Consider the following 23,515-nt stretch of genomic DNA (forward strand, 5'->3'; position numbering starts at 1 on the left):
ACCCAAAATCTGCAAACTGGCAGACCCATTGGTTCTGCCTGGTGCTGCCCGCCCCACAAATCATATCTTTTCCTCTTTTGACATGATTCTGTTCTCTCCTTGTTCAAACCCTCTCCAGCTATATCCACAATTCTTCTGATGCTTTATGTCAGTTTCAGAATTTTCAGTTTGCGGGGTCTAGCTGCCTCATCTTTTACATAGAACATTACAGCACAGTACAGGCCCTTCGGCCCTCGATGTTGCACCGAACTGTCATACCGATCTCAAGCCCATCTAACCTACATTATTCCATGTACGTCCATTTGCTTGTCCAATGACGACTTAAATGTACCTAAAGTTGGCGAATCTACTCCCATTGCAGGCAAAGCGTTCCATTCCCTTACTACTCTCTGAGTAAAGAAACTACCTCTGACATCAGTCCTATATCTTTCACCGCTCAATTTAAAGCTATGCACCCTCGTGCTTGCCCTCACCATCCTAGGAAAAAGGCTCCCCCTATCCACCCTATCTAACCCTCTGATTATTTTATATGTTTCAATTAAGTCACTTCTCAACCTTCTTCTCTCTAACGAAAACAGCCTCAAGTCCCTCAGCCTTTCCTTGTAAGACCTTCCCTCCATACCAGGCAACATCCTAGTAAATCTCCTCCGCACCCTTTCCAAAGCTTCCACATCCTTCTTATAATGCGGTGTCCAGTACTGTACACAATACTCCAAGTGCGGCTGCACCAGAGTTTTGTACAGCTTCACCATAACCTCTTGGTTCCGGAACTCGATCCCTCTATTAATAAAAGCTAAAACGCTGTATGCCTTCTTAACAGCCCTGTCAACCTGGGTGGCAACTTTCAAGGATCTGTGCACATGGACACCGAGGACATTCTATGGACATGCAATCCCTTCATACTTCCATCGCCAACCAGCTGGTCACAGGGTTCTCCACTTTTTCTTCGAAAAAAGGACTGATCCGTTCCTGTGCACCACCAGCTTCCACTGTTTGGCAGAGCTCATCCTCACCTTGAACAATCTCTCCTTTAGCTCCTCATACTTTCTTCAGGTTGAAGTGTGGCCATGGGTTGTTGTGTGGTCCCCAGTTATGACTGTCTCTTTGTGGGGTACGTGAAACATTCCTTGACAAGTATGTCAATGATGTCACCTTTTGCTGCTTCCCTTTCTTGTTCTGAACTGGAAAAATTTGTTAATTTTGCTTCCAATTTCTACCCTGTTCTCACCTTCACCTGGATTATTCTGACTCCTCCCTTCCCTTCGTCGACATCTCTGTTTCTATTTCAGAGATAGGTTGTCTATGGATATCTGTTAAAAATGCACCAATTCCTACAGTTACTTTGACTATACATCTTCACACTTTGCTTTCCATAAGGACTCCATCCTATAGTCTGAGTTTCTTCATGCACATTGCATCTATTCCAAAGATGCCACATTCTGCAGGGGAGGTGGGAGGGGGGCATTAGAAATGTCTGCACTTTTCCTCAACCAAAGATTCTACTCCCATGGTTGATCTTAGCCATGTCCAAGCCATTTCCTCACCTCTTCCCTTCCTTCCCACAAAAAATGATGGTGTCCCCCAGTCCTCAGTTACCTTCCCATCAGCCTCCACATCCAAAGGATTGTGAGCCACCAGTGGGGTGCCACAACCAGCATTCCATAGGTACTGTTCCATTCGGGACACCCTGGCCCACTCCTGCTCCATCCCGAACACTTCCCCACACTCCAATGGCATCTTCTCATGCAACTGCAGAAAATGTAATACCTGCCTGTCTACCTCCTTTCTCCTCACTATCCAAGGCTCCAGACATAACTTGCAGGTAAAGCAAAAATTTACCTGAACTTCACTCAGTCTAGTCTATTGCCGTTCGCTATTTACAATGTATTTTCCTCCAAATTGGGGAGACAAAATGCACACTGGGTGACCACTTTGCAGGACACTTACATTCTGTCCACAAAAATGACACAAAATGTACATTTGCTTGCCTTTTCAACACAGCACCATGTTCCATGGTCAATGTTTCTGTTGCAGACCCGATGCAGTGCTCTTACAAACCTCAGTGCAAGCTTAAAGATCAGCATCTCATTTTCTGCTGAGGGATCGAGCAGTTTCTAGGACTCAGCATTGATTTTAATAACCTAAGAGCCTAATTCCATCCTTCCATGTTTTATAGCCACCCACACATCCAGTTCTGTTCTCACATAGAGATAGTAGGAACTGCAGATGCTGGAGAATCTGAGATAACTAGGTGTAGAGCTGGATGAACACAGCAGGCCAAGCAGCATCAGAGGAGCAGGAAGGCTGACGTTTTGGGCCTAGACCCTTCTTCGGAAATGCATTTCTGAAGAAGGATCTAGGCCCGAATCATCAGCCTTCCTGCTCCTCTGATGCTGCTTGGCCTGCTGTGTTCATCCAGCTCTACACCTTGTTATCCCCATTCTCACAAAGGTTGCTTTTAGCACAGCCAACCCATTTTTGCCCATTCTCAGACCTATTATCACATGAGAATACTGCCATCTCAAGTTTTTTTTCAAGTAAAACACCACCATAAGTTGTAATCGTATCACTATTCTTTTATTGTCATGACATTTAAATTCTGCAACTTCCTTTCCAGCTGTCCTACAGGTAACTGCCTATCTTATCATGGACAATTAGAGATCAGCAAAAATTATCAATAGTGCTCTTGACTCACATAAGAGTAAACTAAATTGGTCTGTACGAAACAGGAAAGTGTATTAATGCAATTTATTTGTGCACAATGCAAGGCAGCCAGAGCTAAGCTGATGGACACTTCTGTGTCCAGACCCCGAAGGAAAACAGGGAGCAGGACACTATTAGGATTTCTAAGACCTCCTCAAAGTACTTCCATGATACAGTGTACCAAAGAGGGCTTGTGGAGATGTACAAGGCTTGGTTCATAAGAAGTACACCAGAATGCATATTGTCTTTGTCAAGAAGTGTCGAGGAGACAAGAACACAAGACTCAGGGTGTTGCTTAAACTTTGGAGCTTATCATTTCAGGCATCAGAATAATGGCTAACACCATCATTGTGCTCGGGAACTCAATAATGACGCAACGTATGTACAGCAAGCTCAGTTTCCACTATATTGTGATCTGAACTGATGATAATCCTCGGTAAGTCAGGTTTCAGAATGGAGCCTGGCTTGATAGACCGTAAATTTAGTCCATGTTTAACTATGGGGCTGAGTTACTGAATGTATTCACAATAAATTATCGTATACATTTAAACGATATTCTTACTAGCCAAGAAGATTGAAGAGTTTGTCACAAACACCAGAAAAAGATTAAAACACAGACTCTGCTTTTACCCAAGAAGTGTGCTTACAAACACCCAATCCAACAAAAAGTTACTGCTATTTCCACACAAGGCTCAGACTGGCACAACTACAACTAGTTTACTTCTGTTCAAGTTCTGTGCATTCACCGAACACTTATATGTTTCAGCTTATATCCTTCACTGAGACGTGCAAAACAAACTCAAAATGAAGTAGCACAGTGGCTCAGTGGTTAGCACTGCTGCCTCACAGTGCCGGGAACCTGAGTTTGATTCCACCCGTGGGTGACTATGTAGAGGTTGCACATTCTGCCCATGTTTGCATGGGCTTCCTCTGGATGTTCCGGTTTCCTCCCACTGTCCAAAGATGCGCAGATTAGGTGGATTGGCCATGCTAAATTGTCCATAGTGTCAGAGATGTGCAGACTAGGTGGATTAGCCATGGTAAATGCAGGGTTACAAGTATAGGGAAGGTTGGCTGCTGTTTGGAGAGTCAGTTGGACTGGATGGGCTGAATGGCCTGCTTCCATACTGTAGGGGTTTTATGAACTAAGCTCACTGAGACTTTAATTCCAAAGCAAAATAAAAAGAGTGTACCTAAACTCAATTTCCAGCAGTTTTACAAGGTTTCTTACCAGAGAGTTTAATATTTTCACCTCCATTGTCCAGCATATTCAGACTGGCCGATGCTCTTTTAGATTCTTTCATGTTGATACGGATCCCCACAGCTCAGAATTTCTTTTTCCTATCTCTTATTTTTTAATGCTCCAAACCACTAACCTCAATCTGTTTATTTCAATGCTTATAAAATCTTATCAAAATGCAAGTAAACAAACAGGACTTGTCGATTCAAAGCCCACAAGGACAATTTTTAAATAAAACTAAAACAATGTCTCCATCATCCTAACACACGAAATGCCAAATTAAACTTCAAGTTGTACAAATACAACGTAAGCAGTTTCCAACCTAAATGTGAGGCTGAAGTAGAAGCTCAGATTGAAGTTATGTAAGGTAATCTTGCCACTATGCAAGCTCAAAATATTGTCACTGTTGCTGTGAATTGCAGTGTGCAAAATGATTTTCAGGTCAGCCCAGCAAATTGTCCTCCAGAAGATTACTAGGATTGCTGGAGCACCATCACAACAGAGCAGCACTAACTCTACTGTTCTCTCTGCAAAATACAGCATCTGTTCTCCCACGACTGTCACTTCCTCACAACCTTACTCTTGACTTCCAACCAGCCAGCACACGCTGCTGATATACATGCCAATAGTGCATTCCAATATCTAAGGCTCAGAGCTGTTTGATATTGTCCTCCAGTGCCAACTGCAGACACCTTCACTGAAAGTCGGCAGCCTTCAACCACTGGGGCATCACTACATGGAAGCAAAATGCCAGGCAAAGACAGAAGTATGGCACGCAAAAATGCATGAATAATTCATTAAATTATGTAGGTAACATAAAATTATGTGATTTATCATTTTCATTTGGAACATTGTTTTGTGTTTTCTTTGGCATTGCATATATTTTGACTCTTTGATGCTTGGTGACTGGGAAAAGGCGAAGTGTGAGGCAATTGGTGAACAGGGAATTGGTGCTGCAGCGCTCAAATGACTTCTTCACACACAGCCCAGGTCAAGGATAAGAGTGGCTAAAGAGATTTTACAATTTCCTTTTGGTGGCAATATAACTTATTAAAGTCCTATTGACCTTTGGGAATTGAATTCCAGCTTTCATAAGCCTTTATAACTCATGAATCATTTTTGCCAATCCTGTAAAGTCAAATCATTTTCTGAATGCTTTTTAAAAAAAGACAATGCATTTTAGTATGGTCTTCCTTTGGGTGTTTCTAACATTGTTGATGTTCAACTAAATTGTTGATGCTCAGCTAAATTGTTTTACATCAAAAAATAATTCTAGCTTGAAAGACAATAGCCACTGCTGTTTCCATGTGGATCCTATTGTTCACCTGAACAACTAACATTGTGTGATTTCAAATTTATGTCAACTTGTCATGTGGGTATACAACATTAAACTCTGCGATCAAGGTTGTTTTTTGTTTGAAGCTGTAAAACGTAGTTTGTCTTGGTTGTAAAATGCATCAGGAGTTAGGCGGTTTATTTAATCTATGTGTAAACGAAATCATCTCATGTTAATTTTTATCTGCAGCTACATTGATGGGCAAATAGAATGGCAGGAGTGATTGAGATAATGGGAACTGCAGATGCTGGAGATTCCAAGATAATGAAATGTGAGGCTGGATGAACACAGCAGGCCAAGCAGCATCTCAGGAGCACAAAAGCTGACGTTTCGGGCCTAGACCCTTCATCAGAGAGGGGGATGGGGGGAGGGAACTGGAATAAATAGGGAGAGAGGGGGAGGCGGACCGAAGATGGAGAGTAAAGAAGATAGGTGGAGAGGGTGTAGGTGGGGAGGTAGGGAGGGGATAGGTCAGTCCAGGGAAGACGGACAGGTCAAGGAGGTGGGATGAGGTTAGTAGGTAGCTGGGGGTGCGGCTTGGGGTGGGAGGAAGGGATGGGTGAGAGGAAGAACCGGTTCGGGAGGCAGAGACAGGTTGGACTGGTTTTGGGATGCAGTGGGTGGGGGGGAAGAGCTGGGCTGGTTGTGTGGTGCAGTGGGGGGAGGGGATGAACTGGGCTGGTTGAGGGATGCAGTGGGGGAAGGGGAGATTTTGAAACTGGTGAAGTCCACATTGATACCATATGGCTGCAGGATTCCCAGGCGGAATATGAGTTGCTGTTCCTGCAACCTTCGGGTGGCATCATTGTGGCAGTGCAGGAGGCCCATGATGGACATGTCATCAAGAGAATGGGAGGGGGAGTGGAAATGGTTTGCGACTGGGAGGTGCAGTTGTTTGTTGCGAACTGAGCGGAGGTGTACCTCTAGGCCCGAAACGTCAGCTTTTGTGCTCCTGAGATGCTGCTTGGCCTGCTGTGTTCATCCAGCCTCACATTTCATTATCTTGGCAGGAGTGATTGCATTGCTTTAGTCATAAAAGCGCTTAGATATCTGACATTTCAGACAATTTGCATTTGCTTATTTAGTTGCATTTGATGAGATTCCCTCATAATATTGCAATTAATCTTCATGAAATGTCAAAACATTCATGTGTGAAACTGATGCAAATGCTTTGATGCCCTATTTCTTCCATTCTTGACTATTGAGAGAACATTTTTAGTGCTGAAACTGAAGTAGCTGCATTTGTTTACCTGAGTGAACATTCATCAGCAAAAAATACATTGCCTTTTGTTATAATGAAGTGAGAACGGGAGCTGGCTCACCAGTTTTTAACAATCACTCCTTTGCTCACATTTCAGTTAAAAAATGTTCAGTGGAAAATAAAGCACCCAATTACCTAGGCCTTTTTGAGTGAAAGAAAGAGGAATTTTATGTGGAAAAAATAACAAAAATAAAATATCAAACGTACACACACGTACACAAATACACACAAGCACAGGTAATAAGTTTCAATGGGATACTGTCTGCTATAGACAGGGAGAAACAGAATGGACATGCAGTTAAAAGCGCTTCGGACCTGCAGTGTGTTAGATTTTAAACCTGTGTAATTAGTTCTTTGTTGACATGTAACCACAGCTAGAAGAGACTTTGCAGATAACTTTGAATCCTTGGGAATTGATGGTATTACCAAGTTGCCTTTTCACCAGTCAATGCATTCCGAGATGCTCAGCAAAACAGGCAGGGAGAGAAAGTTTTAGCTCCTGTTTTAACTCCAAATTAATTTTACCCTGACTTTGCTGCTCAAAAGCAACTGTTAAAATATAGTTGACTGCATATTTGGCAGTCTAGCTCCATTGTCTTTCCAATATAGGGTAACATTTCATCTCCCAGTATGTGAAATTATCATACACATGAATTAAAGCAGAAATACAAACTTATTGAAGCTTATTCAGTTTGATGTCTTTGGGAAAAAGAATGGTCACTTCAGCACAGGTAGCCTCATTTATTCCTAATAAGTTTCACAATACATACCCAATCTATAGATCAAAAGTGATAGCAGTGGAAGCAGATTATGTTTCTTTCTTCATAAAAGTTATTTTTATCCTTGAAAGTTTTCAGGTATAACAATCAGATGAAAGAAAAAAAATGATAATCCATTCTTTCTGCAATTATTACCCTTTGAAGCAATGAATTTGAATAAAGAAACTAATGTTGGCATCTTTCTCTAATTTCTTTCCTACTCTTCTCTTCAATTTAGCCTGTCTTAATTTCATTTCCACTAATTTGCTGACCACTCTTTCACTGATGAAAGAATGGTTCCTCTTCTGAGGTACTTTCCCTTTCCAGTTGCCATTACCCTTGGTGCTGGCCTCTTTGCCCTTGCTGTACATCTCCACATCTCATACTTGCCTTCCTTCTATAAAGTCCCTGAATGTGTTGTCACCTTTTAAATCTGCAAACTTGGCATTTTAAACTTTCCAATGAGACTTCTGCCTCCATTATAGTAATGAAGTAGCACTATTCAAAGTCAATAATGACATCTTTATGGCAGTGACCTTGTTGCATTATCCCTCTCTCATTTCACAATTGTGATTCTCAATCCTCAACTTCTTTGTAGCCTTTGACACAAGCAACATATTCTCCTTCTCCAAAGGCTGTCCTCCATTGTCTAGTGCAATTTGATAGCCCACTGGGTTACCTGTGCAATGTGTCTATCACATGTTAATCCAGATACAAAGTGGGGTGACAGCCCGATGCAGTAGGAAGGAACACTCATTGGTCAGAAGTGGCATTTTAAAATATGAGATGGAGGCTCTGTTTGCCTTTTCAAAGAAATGAAAAACATTCTGTGGCACGATCATGCAAAAAGGCTGTAATTTTTCCATTGTATCCTACCCAATGTTTATCCCTCAACCACGCTACTAAAACAAATTACATAATCATGAGTGCTCTTCTGTTCAGATAACCCATGTGTTATGAACAAATTGGCTTCTGTATCTCATATTACAACATTGAATGCGCTTCAAAAATGACCTCATTGCCTGGAAAATGCTTTGGGATAGTGTAAATTTGGGAAAGGTGTCATTTGAAGAGAAGTTGTAAATAAAAATGTCAATTGCAGAAACGTTGGGCCTTCCATTTTGACAGAAATAAAATATTTTTTGCAGAGTATTGTACAAATGGTCTTCACATACAAAATGCATGGGAGAATTGATTAATAATACTTTTATTACTTACTAATGGTGTAATAATCTAAGATCAGAAGTCACACAACACTAGGTTATAGCCCAACATACTTATTTGAAATCACACGCCTTCGGAGTGCTGCTCCTTGATGAAGGAAGCATTCTGAAGTCTTCTGATTTCAGATAAACTTTTTGGACGATAACCTGATGTTGTATGACTTCTGACCTTGTCCACTCCAGTCGAACACTAGCAACTCCTTATCAAGGCAATAAATTATCAATTACTTGTCATCTATAATGAATATGGAGTTTTTTTATTACAGTCATATTATTAGACCATGTTACACCTTCAATTCATACCCCATGTTCCAATATTTGTATGCTAGTTTTGTTACAATATAAAGGAATAAGCTCTTATTTAAGATGCTAAATTTGATAAATGACAACAGAGGCGAACTTTGAAAGTATTCAGCACATGGAACCAAGACAAGAGAGGGGTGATTTTATGAGTTACTAACATGCCATAGATTACAGAAAAGTCACTTCTGAAAATCTAGCCTCCAGCTATTATTTGTCTTGGTTACTGACAGCATTTTGAGAATGAAAAAGCTAACATCTACATGCACACATTTTCTACCAAATAGAACAGATTTTCTGACGAAGGGTCTAAGCCCGAAACATTAGCTTTCTTGCTCCTCTGATGCTGCTTGGCCTGCTGTGTTCATCCAACTCTACACCTTGTTATCTCAGAGCAGATTACTTACCACAATATGATTGCTTTTCATCTGATTTATCTTTGCAGTGAACAATTCCATCACATGTCAAGTGGTATCCAATACAATCTTTGTTCCCACATTCAAATTCAGTGTGAATATTGCAAGATGAGTTTGCGGCTGAAACAAATGTCAACATTTGTTTTTAAGAGCAAATCATATTGGTACAAAATATTCCTTTACTTGCAAAAAGACCAAGAGTAAATGGTTTCTTTATTTTGTAATTTTTTACATACATGGACTTTATAAATAGGTAGCTGTAGCGACAGATTGAATCAGGTAGTTTCCACCTTTTCCTTGATTCCTTATCTGGATATCCTTGTTCAGCTTGGCAAACTCACCCACTAAAAATCCTTAAGCTAAGACTTCATTTCAAACCTTGACCTTAAATTAGCTTCTACATATGCAATTAGATCTACTCCCCTTTCTGTTGTTAAGTTCTGCATTTCAAGAATGCAAAATGCTAACATGTGGAGCGTATCAACTGGACCTGAAATGTTAACTCTGATTTTTTCTTCACAGATGCTGCCAGGCCTGCTGAGATTTTCCAACAACTTCTGATTTTGTTTGTAATAACAGCTGAGAAACCAGTCTGTGTGAAAAATGCTTTGAAACTTTTATACATTTGTATGTAATCATATACAATGAACAGAGCAAGCGCAGGATGTGTCCCGGAGCGAGGAGCAGAACGTGCGCAGGCCGAGTCCCAAAGCGGGAGCAGACCAAGCATGGGCCAGATCTCAGAGCAGCAGCGAAGTGCATCCTGGATTGAGGCCAACATATGGAGGTAGCATTGTCTCATGTTCTGAAGCCCGACAGGCACAGACTCATGTTAGAAAAGGAGTAGAGCTTCTAAAACTTGAGTACTTTCCAGTCATTTTTATTATCATCCTGGCATTTCTAATCTCTATTCCCATGCTTACCTTCTTTTCATCCAGTAACAACATCTAAAGCATCTGTATCTCTGTACTCAGTACCTAAGGTGACACTGAGAGGTGACATTGTAAACCTTTAACTGCTCTCATTGAGTGCATGTGACAAAAAATGCTACTCCGTGCCATTCCATTGTATTTCACCAGAGTAATTTCATGCAAGTATATTATTTTAGCCCATGGGAGCTGACAGCTGGTGACCTCTTGTATGTTTTAAGTCTTTGTACACCCATATAGCACAAGATTTGGGCTCTCATTGGTAATAGTATGGCACCAGATATATGAAATTAAAACTATTCGATCTTTAGAAGTGACCGAATCAGGCAGAATTGTAAGAGGTAAATTAGAAGTTGAAGCAGACAAATCTTTAGTTTACTAACCACAGTTTTTAGATAAAATCAACATCCCCATACACCTACCCCAACACATCTTCAACATGTTATGTTCAAACAAAACCAAAAGAACCAAAAATACACCTAAGAATGTCAAGAAAGCCTCAGAAGGCTAACGAAATTTGGCATATACACAATATCTTTTACTAATTTTTAGAGACGCACCATACAAAGACCCAATTTGAATGTTAGCTAGCTTATCAAGAACTATAAGAGAATCGCGAGCACAGCCCAGTCCATCAAGAAAACAAGCTTTCCATCCACTGACTCTGTCTACACCTCCTGCTGCCTCGGGAAAGTGGCCAACATAATCAAAGACCCCTCTCAATTTGGATATACTCTCTTCCATTGGACAGAAGATTCAAGAACACCTTCTTCCCTGCAGTTATCAGATTGCTGATTGGACCTCTCATATGTTAGAGTTGATCTTTCTCTGCACCTTCTCCGTCGCTGTAACACTATCTTCTGCATTCTGTTCTATTACCCTGATATACTTATGTAAGGTATGATATCTCCGCATAGCACACAGAACAATACATTTCACTGTGACAATAATCAATCAAATGAAACCAAGATGCTCATGACATACTACATTATCTTAATAGACTGCTAATAGCCAAAATTGTTCAATCTGTTGGCGTAGGTGTGGGAAAATTCAACTTACGAACACATCTGTTGTCATCCAACAGTATTCGTTCTCCCCTACAAGAACAATTGACTTGGCCATCGGCAGTCAACAAACAAAGGTCATGGCAACCCCCATTCATTATCTTGCATGGAGACAGTTCACCTAGTTTAAAAGAAATGATTTCCTGTCACTATTGAAATATGTTGTTATCAATAAGCAAAACAAAACTATTAAAGAAGCTTACCAAAAATAAAGCATTAAAACCTGTAGATTCTACCAATCAATAACAATAATCCCAGACATTATTCAAAAGAACTTTATATTTTGGCAATATTTAAAAATGCTGGAAACATTTTTGCAACAGACTGGAATTACAGGTAAATTAGTGTAACTGTGAAGTCCACTAATATGAGGCCAAATCTTGAATCTGACATAACCCTTTTCTTTAATGCAAGCAAGTTATATCAACAGTCTACCGAAACTGTTTTGTGCATGTACAAGCTTTTTAATTGGAATTCATTTTTGATATGCTGAAATTAATATTGATGTTCAGATTTTGACATCTACCAATAAGTGGTCAGTTTTAGAGTACAAATCGTGCTCAAGACAACCATGCAAACTATGTGCCTTTACTCACTGAGATAACAAGGTGCAGAGCTGTATGAAAACAGCAGGCCCAGCAGCATCTCAGGAGCACAAAAGTCGACGTTTGGGGCCTCGACCCTTCATCAGAGAGGGGGAAGGGAAGGGGGTTCTGTAATAAATAGGGAGAGAGGGGGAGGTGGATCGAAGATAGATAGAGGATAAGATAGCTGGAAAGGAGACAGACAAGTCAAGGAGGCTGGGATGGAGGCAGTAAAGGTGAGTGTAGGTGGGGAGGTCGGGAGGAGATAGGTCAGTCCAGGGAGGATGGACAGGTCAAGGGGGCGGGATGAAGTTAGTAGGTAAGAAATGGGGGTGCGGCTTGAGATGGGAAGAGGGAATAGATGGGAGGAAGAACAGGTTAGAGAGGCAGGGACAAGCTGGGCTGGTTTTGGGATGCGGTAGGGGGAGGGGAGATTTTGAAGCTTGTGAAACCCACATTGATACCATTGGGCTGCAGGGTTCCCAAGAGGAATATGAGTTGCTTTCCTGTAATCTTCAGGTGGCATCATTGTGGCCCAGCAGGAGGCCCAGGATGGACATGTCGTCTGAGGAACGGGAGAGGGAGTTGAAATGGTTCGCGACTGGGAGGTGCAATTGTTTATTGCAAACAGAGCGTAGTGTTCTGCAAAGCAGTCCCCAAGTCTCTGCTTGGTTTCCCCGATGCAGAGGAGGCCACAATGGGCACAGCGGATGCAGTGTACCATATTAGCAGATGTGAAGGTGAACATCTGCTTGATGTGGAAAGTCTTCTTGGGGTCTGGGATGGCAGTAAGGGGGAAGGTGTGGGGACTGGTGTAGGACTTCCTGCAGTTGCAGGGAAAAGTGCCGAGTGTGTTGGGGCTGGGGGGGATTGTGGAGTGGACAAGGGAGTCACGGAGAGAATGGTCCCTCTGGAAAAGAGACAAGGGTGGGGAGGGGAAAATGTCTTTGATGGTGGGATCGGCTTGCAGATGGCGAAAGTGTTGGAGGATGATGCATTGGGTCCGGAGGATGGTGGGGTGGTATGTGAGGACGAGGGGGATTTTCTTTTGGCAGGTATTGCGGGGATGGGGTGTGAGGGATGAGTTGCAGGAAATGTGGGAGACATGGTCGAGGGCATTCCTGACCACTGCAGGGGTGGGGGGGGGTATGTTTTTGTCCTTGAAAAGCGACATCTGAAATGTATGGGAGTGGAATACCTCATCCTGGGAGCAGATGAGGCAGACGTGAAGGAATTGGGAATAGGGCATGGCATTTTTGCAGGAAGGTAGGTGGGAGGAGGTGTATTTGAGGTAGCTGTGGGAGTCGGTGGGCTTGAAATGGATATTGGTTTCTCGGTGTTTGCCCGAGATGGAGACAGAGAGGTCCAAGAAGGTGAGAGACGTTTTAGAGATGGTCCAGGTGAACTTAAGGTTGGGGTGGAAGGTGTTGGTGAGGTGGACAAACTGTTCGAGTTCCTTGTGAGTGCACAATGCGGTGCCGATACAGTCATCAGTGTAACGGAGGAAGAGGTGGTGTTTAGGGCCAATGTAGGTATGGAAGAGGGATTGTCCCATGTCACCTATCACGTAATCCTGGGCCTCCTGCAGTGCCACAACGATGCCACCCCAAAATTGCAGGAACAGCTAACCTGTTCTTCCTCGCACCTCAAGCCGCATCTCCATTTCCTACCTACTAACCTCATCCCGTCCCCTTGACCTGTCCGTCCACACCGGGCTGACCTATACCCTCCCCACCCCCTCACCTATAATCTCCTCTCCACCTATCTTCTTCTCTATCCATCTTCGGTCCACCTCCCCCTCTCTTCCTACTTTTTTCAGAATCCTCTCCCCATCACCCTTTTCTGATGAAGGGTCTAGGCCCGAAACGTCAGCTTTTGTGCTCCTAAGATGCTGCTTGGCCTGCTGTGTTCATCCAGCCCCACACTTTGTTATCTTGGATTCTCCAGAATCTGCAGTTCTCATTATCTCTACTCACATTCTGCTTGGGAAACCTGCAGCCCAATGGTATCAATGTGGATTACACAAGCTTCAAAATCTCCCTTCCCCCTACTGCATTGCAAAACCAGCCCAGCTCGTCCCTGCCTCCCTAACCTGTTCTTCCTCTCACTTATCCCCTCCTCCTACCTCAAGCCACACCCCCATTTCCTACCTACTAACCTCATCCTGTCCCCTTGACCTGTCCGTCCCCCCTGGACTGACCTATCTCCTCCCTACCTCCCCACCTACACTCACCTTTACTGGCTCCATCCCCGCCTCTTTGACTTGTCTGTCTCCTTTCCAGCTATCTTCTACTCTGTCCATCTTCGATCCCCCTCCCTCTCTCTCCCTATTTATTACAGAACTCCCTTCCCCTCCCCCATTTCTCATGAAGGGTCTAGGCCTGAAATGTCAGCTTTCCTGTTCCTAAGATGCTGCTTGGTCTGTTGTGTCCATCCAGCTCCACACTTTGTTATCTCATTGTATCTGCAGTTCCTCTTATCTCTGATGCAATTACTCACTCCTTATTCTAGATTTCTAAAATTTGAACTTTTTTGTAAGAGAACTTATGTATGTTTCACTTGCAAATATATATATATCAGCAACAGAAATTCTCAAAATCACAGACAAATGTTTTAGCTGTTAACTGCATTGTTATGGTTTCAAAAAATTAGCTTCTGCCGGGAATCTACTCGGTTCTTTTTCTCAGATAGTTTAAATTCTTTTTGATGTTACTTGTTTTAAGCTATCTGCTTTAAAACAAATTAAAGTGTTATTGTCACTGATCAAGTAAAACATGAATATAAGCATATTCCAGGTTTCTTTTGCATCAACTAAACCCAGAAAGTCACAAATACTGCCAGCAGTGCATGGAAATGTTCACCTTCTGGAAAGCTGTTCTGAAGTACAGACAAAATTGGAATTAACTGTCATTACAAGACCCAGCTAGTTAGGAGCAGGATGTGGCATTCGTGGCTGCTTTCCCGATGTAATAAGTATATGGCTGATGTGATTGTGCATTCAACTCCACTTTCCATCCTAACCCCTCTCAGTAAATACTGATTAAATATGTCAAAGTGTCAGGTGCCCACCTCTGGCATGATTTCTAGGAGGTTCTTAACATCAACTTTAAAGGAATTGAATTAACCCATCAATACTACAAAGAGCAAACAAATAATGTTATGGAAAGCATAAACACATTTAATTATCATTTGGGGGAAAAAAAACATAAACCCAAACAAAAAAAACCCAAACATATTCAATGCAACTTACAGTTGTTGGTATCATTAGATACAACCATAATTCCCATAGGTTGATGTGTGGTATCCGAGCGTAGCACTTTAACATCTCCTCCTGTGTACTTATCACAACGCATTACAGATCTCTGCATCCAGTCTGTCCAGAAGATGTAATCACCATAAATAGCTAAGCCAAAGAAAGTGCCTGGTCCTGATTTCAGAACTACCTGTGTATTGGAAACACAAGAGGGAGAAAGAAATTAAAAACTATTTCTTGGCTACAGATGAGTTCTGTGAATGAAAATCATTGTAGAGCTAATGACATGCACTGATCTGTTCAAATAACATTGGTAGTTGGGAAACGTATTCCTTCTTGTACTTCTTGCTCAGTAATTTTCAACGAGTTATAAAATTGTTCAAAACAGAAATATGCCATTTAGCCCATATGATCCATGCCAGGGCAGAAACTGATACCTTTGATATCACTGAAAAATATCACAGAGGCTGCATAGGCAGCAGTCTTCAATCCTCCATGTCTAAAATGTGGAGGTGGTAGTGTTGGACTGGGTTGGACAAGATCAGAAGTCACATAACACCAGGTTAAGGTCCAACAGGTTTATTTGAAATCACAAGCTTTTGGAGCACTTCTGCTTCATTCCCTGATGAAGGAGCAGTACTCCAAAAGCTTGTGATTTCAAATAACCCTGTTGGAATATAACCTGGTGCCATGTGGCTTCTGACCACGTCTAAAAGAAATTAAATTATTCAAAAACATTTTCTCCCCCCATCCCACACTCTGCTTTTCACACACTTTTAACTCCCATCCTCTGCAGTTGACATTTATCTGTAACAGAAACAGAAAGTGCCGGGGAAATTCAGCAGATTGGGTATCTGTGGAGAGAGAAACAGAATTAATGTTTTGAGTCTAATATGGTTCTTCTTTGGGACATTTTTGTATCTGTGTTAACTATTTGAATACAGTAAAACCTAATTGATATTTTTATGTTATAAGAACCAGCTGTGTTTGAATGTAATTACTTGTCACTGAGATACAGTAGGCTCCCACATAAGTATGATTTTATCTAACTTGATAACATTGGTAATTGGTTATTTTGTGCTTAATTATACTCTAAGTGATGATTGAATAACTGGTCGTTGCTACAAACAAATAGTTTTAATAACAGACATTCTACTTCTTTGTTTATTAGGATGTTCTATTGCCATTTGCTTTGAAATATAATTCATCATTTAGTACACAGTGTTGTGTGATCATAAAAATACTGGAAATGCTCTCGTTAGTCATTCATTCTAAGCCCTTAAGATGAACTTCAAATGGCAAATTTTAATGAGTTGGTGGTTGCAGAAAGAGGCATGTCATGAAAATAAGTTCAATTACTTTTTGGGCATTAAACAATGATTAATGGAATTCAGATCAATTATTATCAATGATTAATCAGTCTTAATCATCACAAATTACATTCTTAATCAATGCTGAACTATAATTTACAATTACTCTGAGTGAATCAAAGTAATATAGATTTTGCAATATCAGAGTGATATAGAAAAATGAAAAATGGGTCTGTTTACTGATAGTTTGTGGTACAGAATGTTTTGAAACAAAGAGATTTGATGCTTGTCAAAATGAAATATTAAAAATAAGAACAATGCAGTCCACTGACTAGTGGAATGTCATAGGTGACAATAAATGAGAGAAAGTCACATATGGAAGCCAAGTCGTGATTGTTTTTTGTCTGTAGTGTTTTGTTATATCTGAAGTATTAAGTAGAAAGAATGTGGGCCAGAAATGGTAAATAATTGGAAAAGAAAACAAGTGAGAGAACCAGAAGGAAGACGTGGGAAGTTACTTTCTGCAATTATTAATTGTTCAATGAGAAAGAAAGTGTTTCTATGTGTGACAAAGAAACATTTGGTTCACCCTTAATTTCACTCTCATGACATTTATTATGACATAGCGCAACATCCTGAGGATTGCGAATGGTATGAAATCATTCTGCAGCATCTCGTTCCCTGTGACCTCCACAATCAAGGAAGATAAAAACCATAATTTCATGAGAACAGCATCACCTCCAGATACACTTCCAATCTGTGCATCAAACTGACTAAGAAATATAACACCACTGCTGCTGGATCAATATGCTCCAGTTCCTGTTTAGTGCTAATATGAACACTGAAAGTGAAAGTTGCCACAGTCTCTGAAGATTACAGACTGATCTCTCATTCGAGAGACAGGGACAGGCCATGGATGGTGATTTTAATTTGAGAATTGGCACATCTCAGGTAAAAGAAACAGGGCCTTTGCAATAACCTCAGTGGGCACAGGAATTGAACACACATTACATCACACCAGCCATCCAGCCACCTAAGCAAACTGATACTGGCATTCTATCATGGCAAGGACTATTAACAGTTTGAAGAGGTGTTCCATCAGCATCTCGGAGGTGTCAAATTAATGTAAACTTCTCAGCAGCATCCACATTCTGAGAACAAAATTAAATTGAACTTCCAATCTTAGCTGGTAAATGTCCAGCTGATTATCTAAGTTGGCTTTATAGCTTACTTCTTCGTAACTTGGCTCAAAGTGGGATTTTAAATATGATGGTTAGCTGCCCCCTTTTATTCAGTGGACTGTCAATCAAAGTCCTTGTCCATAATGAGAAATATCTCTGGCAGTGGGAATGCATTGAGGAAAGGCCCCCATACAACTCCCAGTCACAACATACTGTAAGCAGGCTGGATTGTTGTTGGGTCCAATTTCTGCCACACACTGGGGAGAAAGCTCTACCTTCCAGAGCTGCCAGCTATTCTGAATCCGCATAGCGTGAGACCTCCGCAATGGGAGCTGCTGGGTCTGTAGGCAGTGCATCAAGGAGGCCCAATGGATTCTGGGCTGAGGAAAAACGGGGCTATCAGATGGAAGTGTTTTTAAAGAGGGACATAAAGGAATAGATCTTGAAGAAGAGGCAGGTAGGAGGGACAGGGTGGGTATTACTACCTCAAGGGGGAGACAGAATCTCTAGTCTATTCAGAAATAGGCCCTTTCTGAAGAAGGGTCTAGGCCCGAAATGTCAGCCTTCCTGCTCCTCTGATGCTGCTTGGCCTGCGGTGTTCATCCAGCTCTACACCTTGTTATCCCAGATCCTCCAGCATCTGCAGTTCCTACTATCTCTAATGGTGAGAACGTGGTAAGTGGATCTGGGTCCATGAAAAAATCAGCCATGATCTTAATGAATGGTGGAGCAGGCTCGAAACAACCTTTCTGTGTCTACCTTGTTAAGTTCTTGAATGTATGTTTGAATCAATTTGCTTCTCATTCTTCTATTTCCTGCACAGGCCCAATCTACTCAACTTATCCTCCATAAGACAATCCCTCCAAATCTGCAATCAGTCGGGTGAAACATTTACTGGGCCTCCATCAATGTTGGTTTTTGTTTATTTTTTCACTCATGGGGTGTGGGTATTGCTGGCTGGCTAGAATTCATAACCTGTCCCTAGTTGCCTTTGAAAAGATGATTGGGCTGCCAGTCGTAAATAACATTTGCATCACACATGTACAAGGCAATGACCATTTCCAACAATTTGATCACAGACTCTTGACATTCAACAATATTGCCATCCCTGAACGTGCATGGGCTGTAGGATGACCCATAATGCTCTTTGAGAGGAAATTCCAAGGCTTTGATCCAGTGACAATGAAGGGATGGCGATATATTTCCAAGTCAGGATGGTGAGTGGCTTGGATGAGAATTTACACATTGTAATGTTCTCATGTATCTGCTGCCCTTATCCTTCTTGATGGAAGTGCTGTGAGGATCCTTGATGAATTTCTGCCACACATCTTGTTGATAGTACAGAGTGCTGCGACTGTGTATTGCTGATGGCTAGAGTAAATGCTTGTGGATCTGGTGTCTATCAAGCAGCATGTTTTGTCTTGAATGGTGTCAAGCTTCTTGAGTGTTGTTGGAGACTAGTAGGGAGTATTCCATCACACTTATAACTTGTGCCTGTTGATGGACATACTTTGAAGAGTCAGGAGATTAAATACTCATTGCAGTATTTCTGATTTCTGAAGTGCTTTTGTAGGTTCGATGTTTATGGGCAGTCCAGTTGAGTTCTGGCCAATGGTAACTTCAAGGGTTTTGGCTGTGGGGGAATTCAGTGATGGTAATATCACTGAATGTCAAGAGTCTGTGGTCGAATTGTTGGAGATGTTTATTGCCTTGCATTTATGTGATACAAATGTTATTTCCCACTTGGCAGCCCAAGCCTGGATATTGCCCAGATTCTTGTTGCATTTAAATATGGACTGCTTCAATATATGAGGAGTCACCAATGGATTTGATCATTGTGCAACCATTGTCAAAACATTCCCACTTCTGACCTTATGATAGACGGAAGATTATCAATAAAGCAGCTGAAGATGGTTTGGTCTAGGACACACCCCTTCCAGTAAGATGCCAGTGGAGTAGGGTTTCTGAGCACAGGGGTCTTCTGCTCTGTCCATTTTTCTTTCCAATTCTTTTACTTTCTATCTCTCTCATTTTTTTGCCTCTTTTTTCTCTTTTAGTTTACTTACCTGTTGTTGAAGAGCATGGTCACAGCTTTGCATTGATCGTGGCAAGTGAGCCCAGCACAGACCCCAGCACAGACTAAGTGAACACAGCATGGACACATGGTAGCGGCATCGGAGGCAAATTTGGGTTCCTGGTGGCTCCTGCATCAATGAGGTGGTCCTAATGCTGACTCATGGCTGCTGGGATGGAGGCGGGTTTCGGTTTCTGTAAGCGATGGAGCGTCCAGCACAGATTCACGGAGGCAGTAGTGGTGGCGAGTTTGAGCCAGTGGGTTACCCAGTGGCATTGGTGATACCTGCACTGGCAAGGACCAGCAACGGCTCATTGTGGTGAGGAGTTTAGAAGATGTGAGATGATGCTGAAGAGTACAACTTTTGTTTGAGCTGTGGGATGGTGAAGAGGACCACTGCAGAGCATTTAACAAGAAGCACTGTAAAGTTGAACACTTTTTCTTTATTTCTTTATTTTTCTGCCTTTATGCTTTATTTTTGGTTTATTTTTCTGTGTTTTAAAATGGCGCCCTAGACTTGCAAAACTACACAATACATGTAACTGTATTTTGTCACAAAATGCACGTGACAATAAACAAACCAAATAATCTGAGGAACTCCTGCAGAGATGTCCTGGAGCTGAGATGACTGACCTCAAACAACTACAACCATCTTCCTACATGCCAGGCGTTACCCAAACCAGTGAGGAGTTTGCCCATCATTCCTACTGATTCCAATTTTGCGAGAGCTCTTTAGTGCCACACATGGTCGAATGCAAATTTGATGTCAAGGCTGTCACTCCCACCTCACCTCCGAATTCAGCTCTTTTCTCCATGTTTGAAGAAAGGCTGTAATGAGGCTAAGAGCAGTGTGGCCCTGATGGAACCCAAATTGAGCATCACTGAGCTGCTTGATAGCACTTTTGATGACACCTTCCATCATGTTCAATTGATAATCAAAAGTAGACTGATGGGGCAGTCATTGGCCACGTTGGATTAATCTTTCCTTTTATACACATACCTGGACAATTTTCCACTTTTTCAGGTAGATTCCAGTGTTGTAACTATATTATAACAGCTTGGCTAAGGGAGCAGCAAGTTCTGAATTACATATCTTCAGTACTATTGTCAGATTGTTGTCAGCGCTTGTATCCTTTGCAGTATCCTATGCCTCCAATTGTTTCTTGATATCATGTGGAGTGACTTGAATTGGCTGAGTATTGGTGTCTAAAATGCTGTGGATTACTGGAGGAGACTGAGATAGATCATCATTTGCACTTCTGGCTGAAGATTGCTTCGGGCCTATCTTTTGCACTGATGTGTTGAGCTCTTCCATCATTGAGATTGGGGATATTTGTGGAGACTCCTCCATTGTATAACTGACTAAACACCATTCACTGTTGGATGTGTCAGAGCTATAGAGTATAGATTTGATCCATGGAATCACTTGCTGCTAATGCTGATTTGACATACAGGTTGTCCTGCTTGGTAACTTCACCAGATTCACACCTCACTTTTACGTATGCCCGGAGCTGTTCCTGCACTCTCCATTGAACCTGCATTGGCCCAAAGGCTTTATGGTAATTAGTGAGTGAGGGATATACAGGGCCGTGAGATTGCAGGCTGTGCTGCTGTTGATGGCTTCATGGATACATAACTTGATTTGCTAGACATATTCAAAATCTGTCTCATCTAGCATGATGAAAGTGCCACAAAACACAATGGAGCGTGTTCGCAACGTGGAGGCAAGACTTTGCCTCCACAACGATTGTGTGGCACTCACACTTACCAATACTACCATTGGACAGATGTATCTACAACTGGCAGATTGATACGAATCAGGTCAAATGTGTTTTTCCCACTTTGGTATCTGTAAGGCATGATTCCATGACTATGATTGTGTCAGGTTGTTGCTTGACTAGTTTGAGAGATAGCCCTCCCAATTTTGGCAATTTAGTAAGGAGGACTTTATCTAGTCAACAGGGCTGTTTCTTTCGTTTTCTTTTCTGGCTCATAGGTGAATGCTAGGTCTGTTGGGTTTCATTTCTTTGTTGAGATTGATACAACTGATTGGCTTGCTAGCAGTTAAGCGGTCAATTAAAATGCTATTGATCTGGAGTCACATGTAGACCACACAAGGTGAGGCTGGCAGAATTTCTTCACTGAAGGACAACTGTGACCCAGATGGGTTTCTTCCTTATATTTAGCAATAGTTTCATGGTAATCAGCAGATTTTCACCAGATCATTTTTGTTGAATTCAATTTGCACCATTTGCCATAGTGGAATTTGAAACTGAATCCCCAAAGCATTAGCAAATTTCTGGATTAATACTTTAGCCATAATACGACTTGGCCATCAACTCCCCTTCAATAAATCTGTTCACAGTATACAACCTATGATCTGACTCATGTCTTGTACATTTTTAGCAAGAAACCTCTCTACGTATAACCTCCATTCCCATTGAAATAAAGGCCAACATTCTATTTGCTTTCCCTATTTTTCCCCACTGAATATTGATGCTTCCTTTTTGTGATTAATGAATGAGAACTCCCAAATCCTGCTGTTCTATTGCTTTCTGCAGTTTTTCTCCTTTTAGATTATATTCAGCTCCTCTGTTCTTCCTGCCAAAGTGCATAACAATAATTGTTTCCACGTTGTTGCACGCACAAAATACATGCATCACTCACTGATGTAACAGTCTGTTAAAACATTTCAAATTCATGTATAAACCCTACAGATGAGATCAGATGCTACTTCAACTTTTTTTTCAATATTTGAACGTAAAATTAATGACTTACATATCGCTGTGTCCCATCATATTCACACCTTTCAATTCGTCCAACAGAGCCATCGGAGAAATACAGTTTCTCTGCTTTATGATCAATTGTCAGTCCATTTGGTGTGAAAATGTCTGTGCTGACAATGATTTGAACATTTCCTCCAGACAAGGTTGCTTTCATTATACTTGGGTGTTGTTCATTCCAGTTCGTCCAGAACATTAAGCTGTATGACGTTAGGAAAAAGCATATCAAATCAAATTCATTTGTGAAGAGCACCTTGAGTCTGCTGCAGAAAATATCATTTGACAGTTTATCTATAAATTAGGACTCCACTGATATATAAATTACACAATTCCATTTTTATTTGGTAACATAGGTCATCATTGTGTCACCTAAAATTAATTCGTCATTACTTAGTGCCCAAGAAAACAATTGAACTTGCTTTCATGGCATGCAACAATTAAACTAATATGACTCACAGTGACTCCACAACATTTTCACAGTATTACAGTGGGTATATGGTCTAGCAACAGGCTATTTGATCCAACCAGAACAGATCAGCTTTAATGTCCCAGTTGAACTTCTCCCCATCTTCTCTTCTTTAAATCTACAATTTCTGTAACCCTCTATTTTTTTCTCTCTGTCAAATGCGTTTCTAATTTCCCCTTAAATGTCATGTACTTTTCAATTCAACCACTCCCTGTGGTAGTTATGATTAACAGGTAAGGAAGGGTAATTTTCACCCCTTTTTTTAACCTTGTCTGCAACAATGTTTAAACTGTATCTGAAACTCTTCAATTAAACTTTGTAAACTGAATCAAAGTGAAGAACCATCAATTTCTTGGTTTTTTTGAGTGGTAGAGTGTGGAGCGATATCATCTAAAAAAACACATCATCTAAAACATATAGACACACAGGTAGTAAGCTTAAGAAGAGTGGGGCAGAAAAGTGTTGATTGATAGGCAAGACGGTACTCGCAGTTGCAGTTTAAATTTCTTACATGAGTTTTTCAGATATTACATCTTAAATCTGAATCTTAAATATCTCATTGTTGTCTTGTTTCTTCAGTGGCATTGAAGTTAAGATCTCACTGAAAAGATATTGTTCAAAGTTAATTTTTCAA

General features: G+C 41.3%; 1 protein-coding gene across 1 annotated transcript in view; it reads right to left on the reverse strand.

The window, feature by feature from the left end:
* The window catches only part of LOC125454115 (low-density lipoprotein receptor-related protein 1-like), a 1,886,982-nt gene that overhangs the window by 316,345 nt on the left and 1,547,122 nt on the right, over nucleotides 1–23,515 (reverse strand). Inside the window, exons 43-46 of the mRNA XM_048534492.2 lie at nucleotides 22,411–22,615; nucleotides 15,065–15,257; nucleotides 11,226–11,351; nucleotides 9,229–9,357 (exon numbers count right to left, since the gene is read on the reverse strand). Coding sequence (XP_048390449.1) covers nucleotides 9,229–9,357; nucleotides 11,226–11,351; nucleotides 15,065–15,257; nucleotides 22,411–22,615 — 653 coding nt within the window. The remainder of the gene's footprint in view (nucleotides 1–9,228; nucleotides 9,358–11,225; nucleotides 11,352–15,064; nucleotides 15,258–22,410; nucleotides 22,616–23,515) is intronic.

This window comes from Stegostoma tigrinum, chromosome 7 (genome assembly GCF_030684315.1).
Source record: "Stegostoma tigrinum isolate sSteTig4 chromosome 7, sSteTig4.hap1, whole genome shotgun sequence".
NCBI lineage: Eukaryota > Metazoa > Chordata > Chondrichthyes > Orectolobiformes > Stegostomatidae > Stegostoma > Stegostoma tigrinum.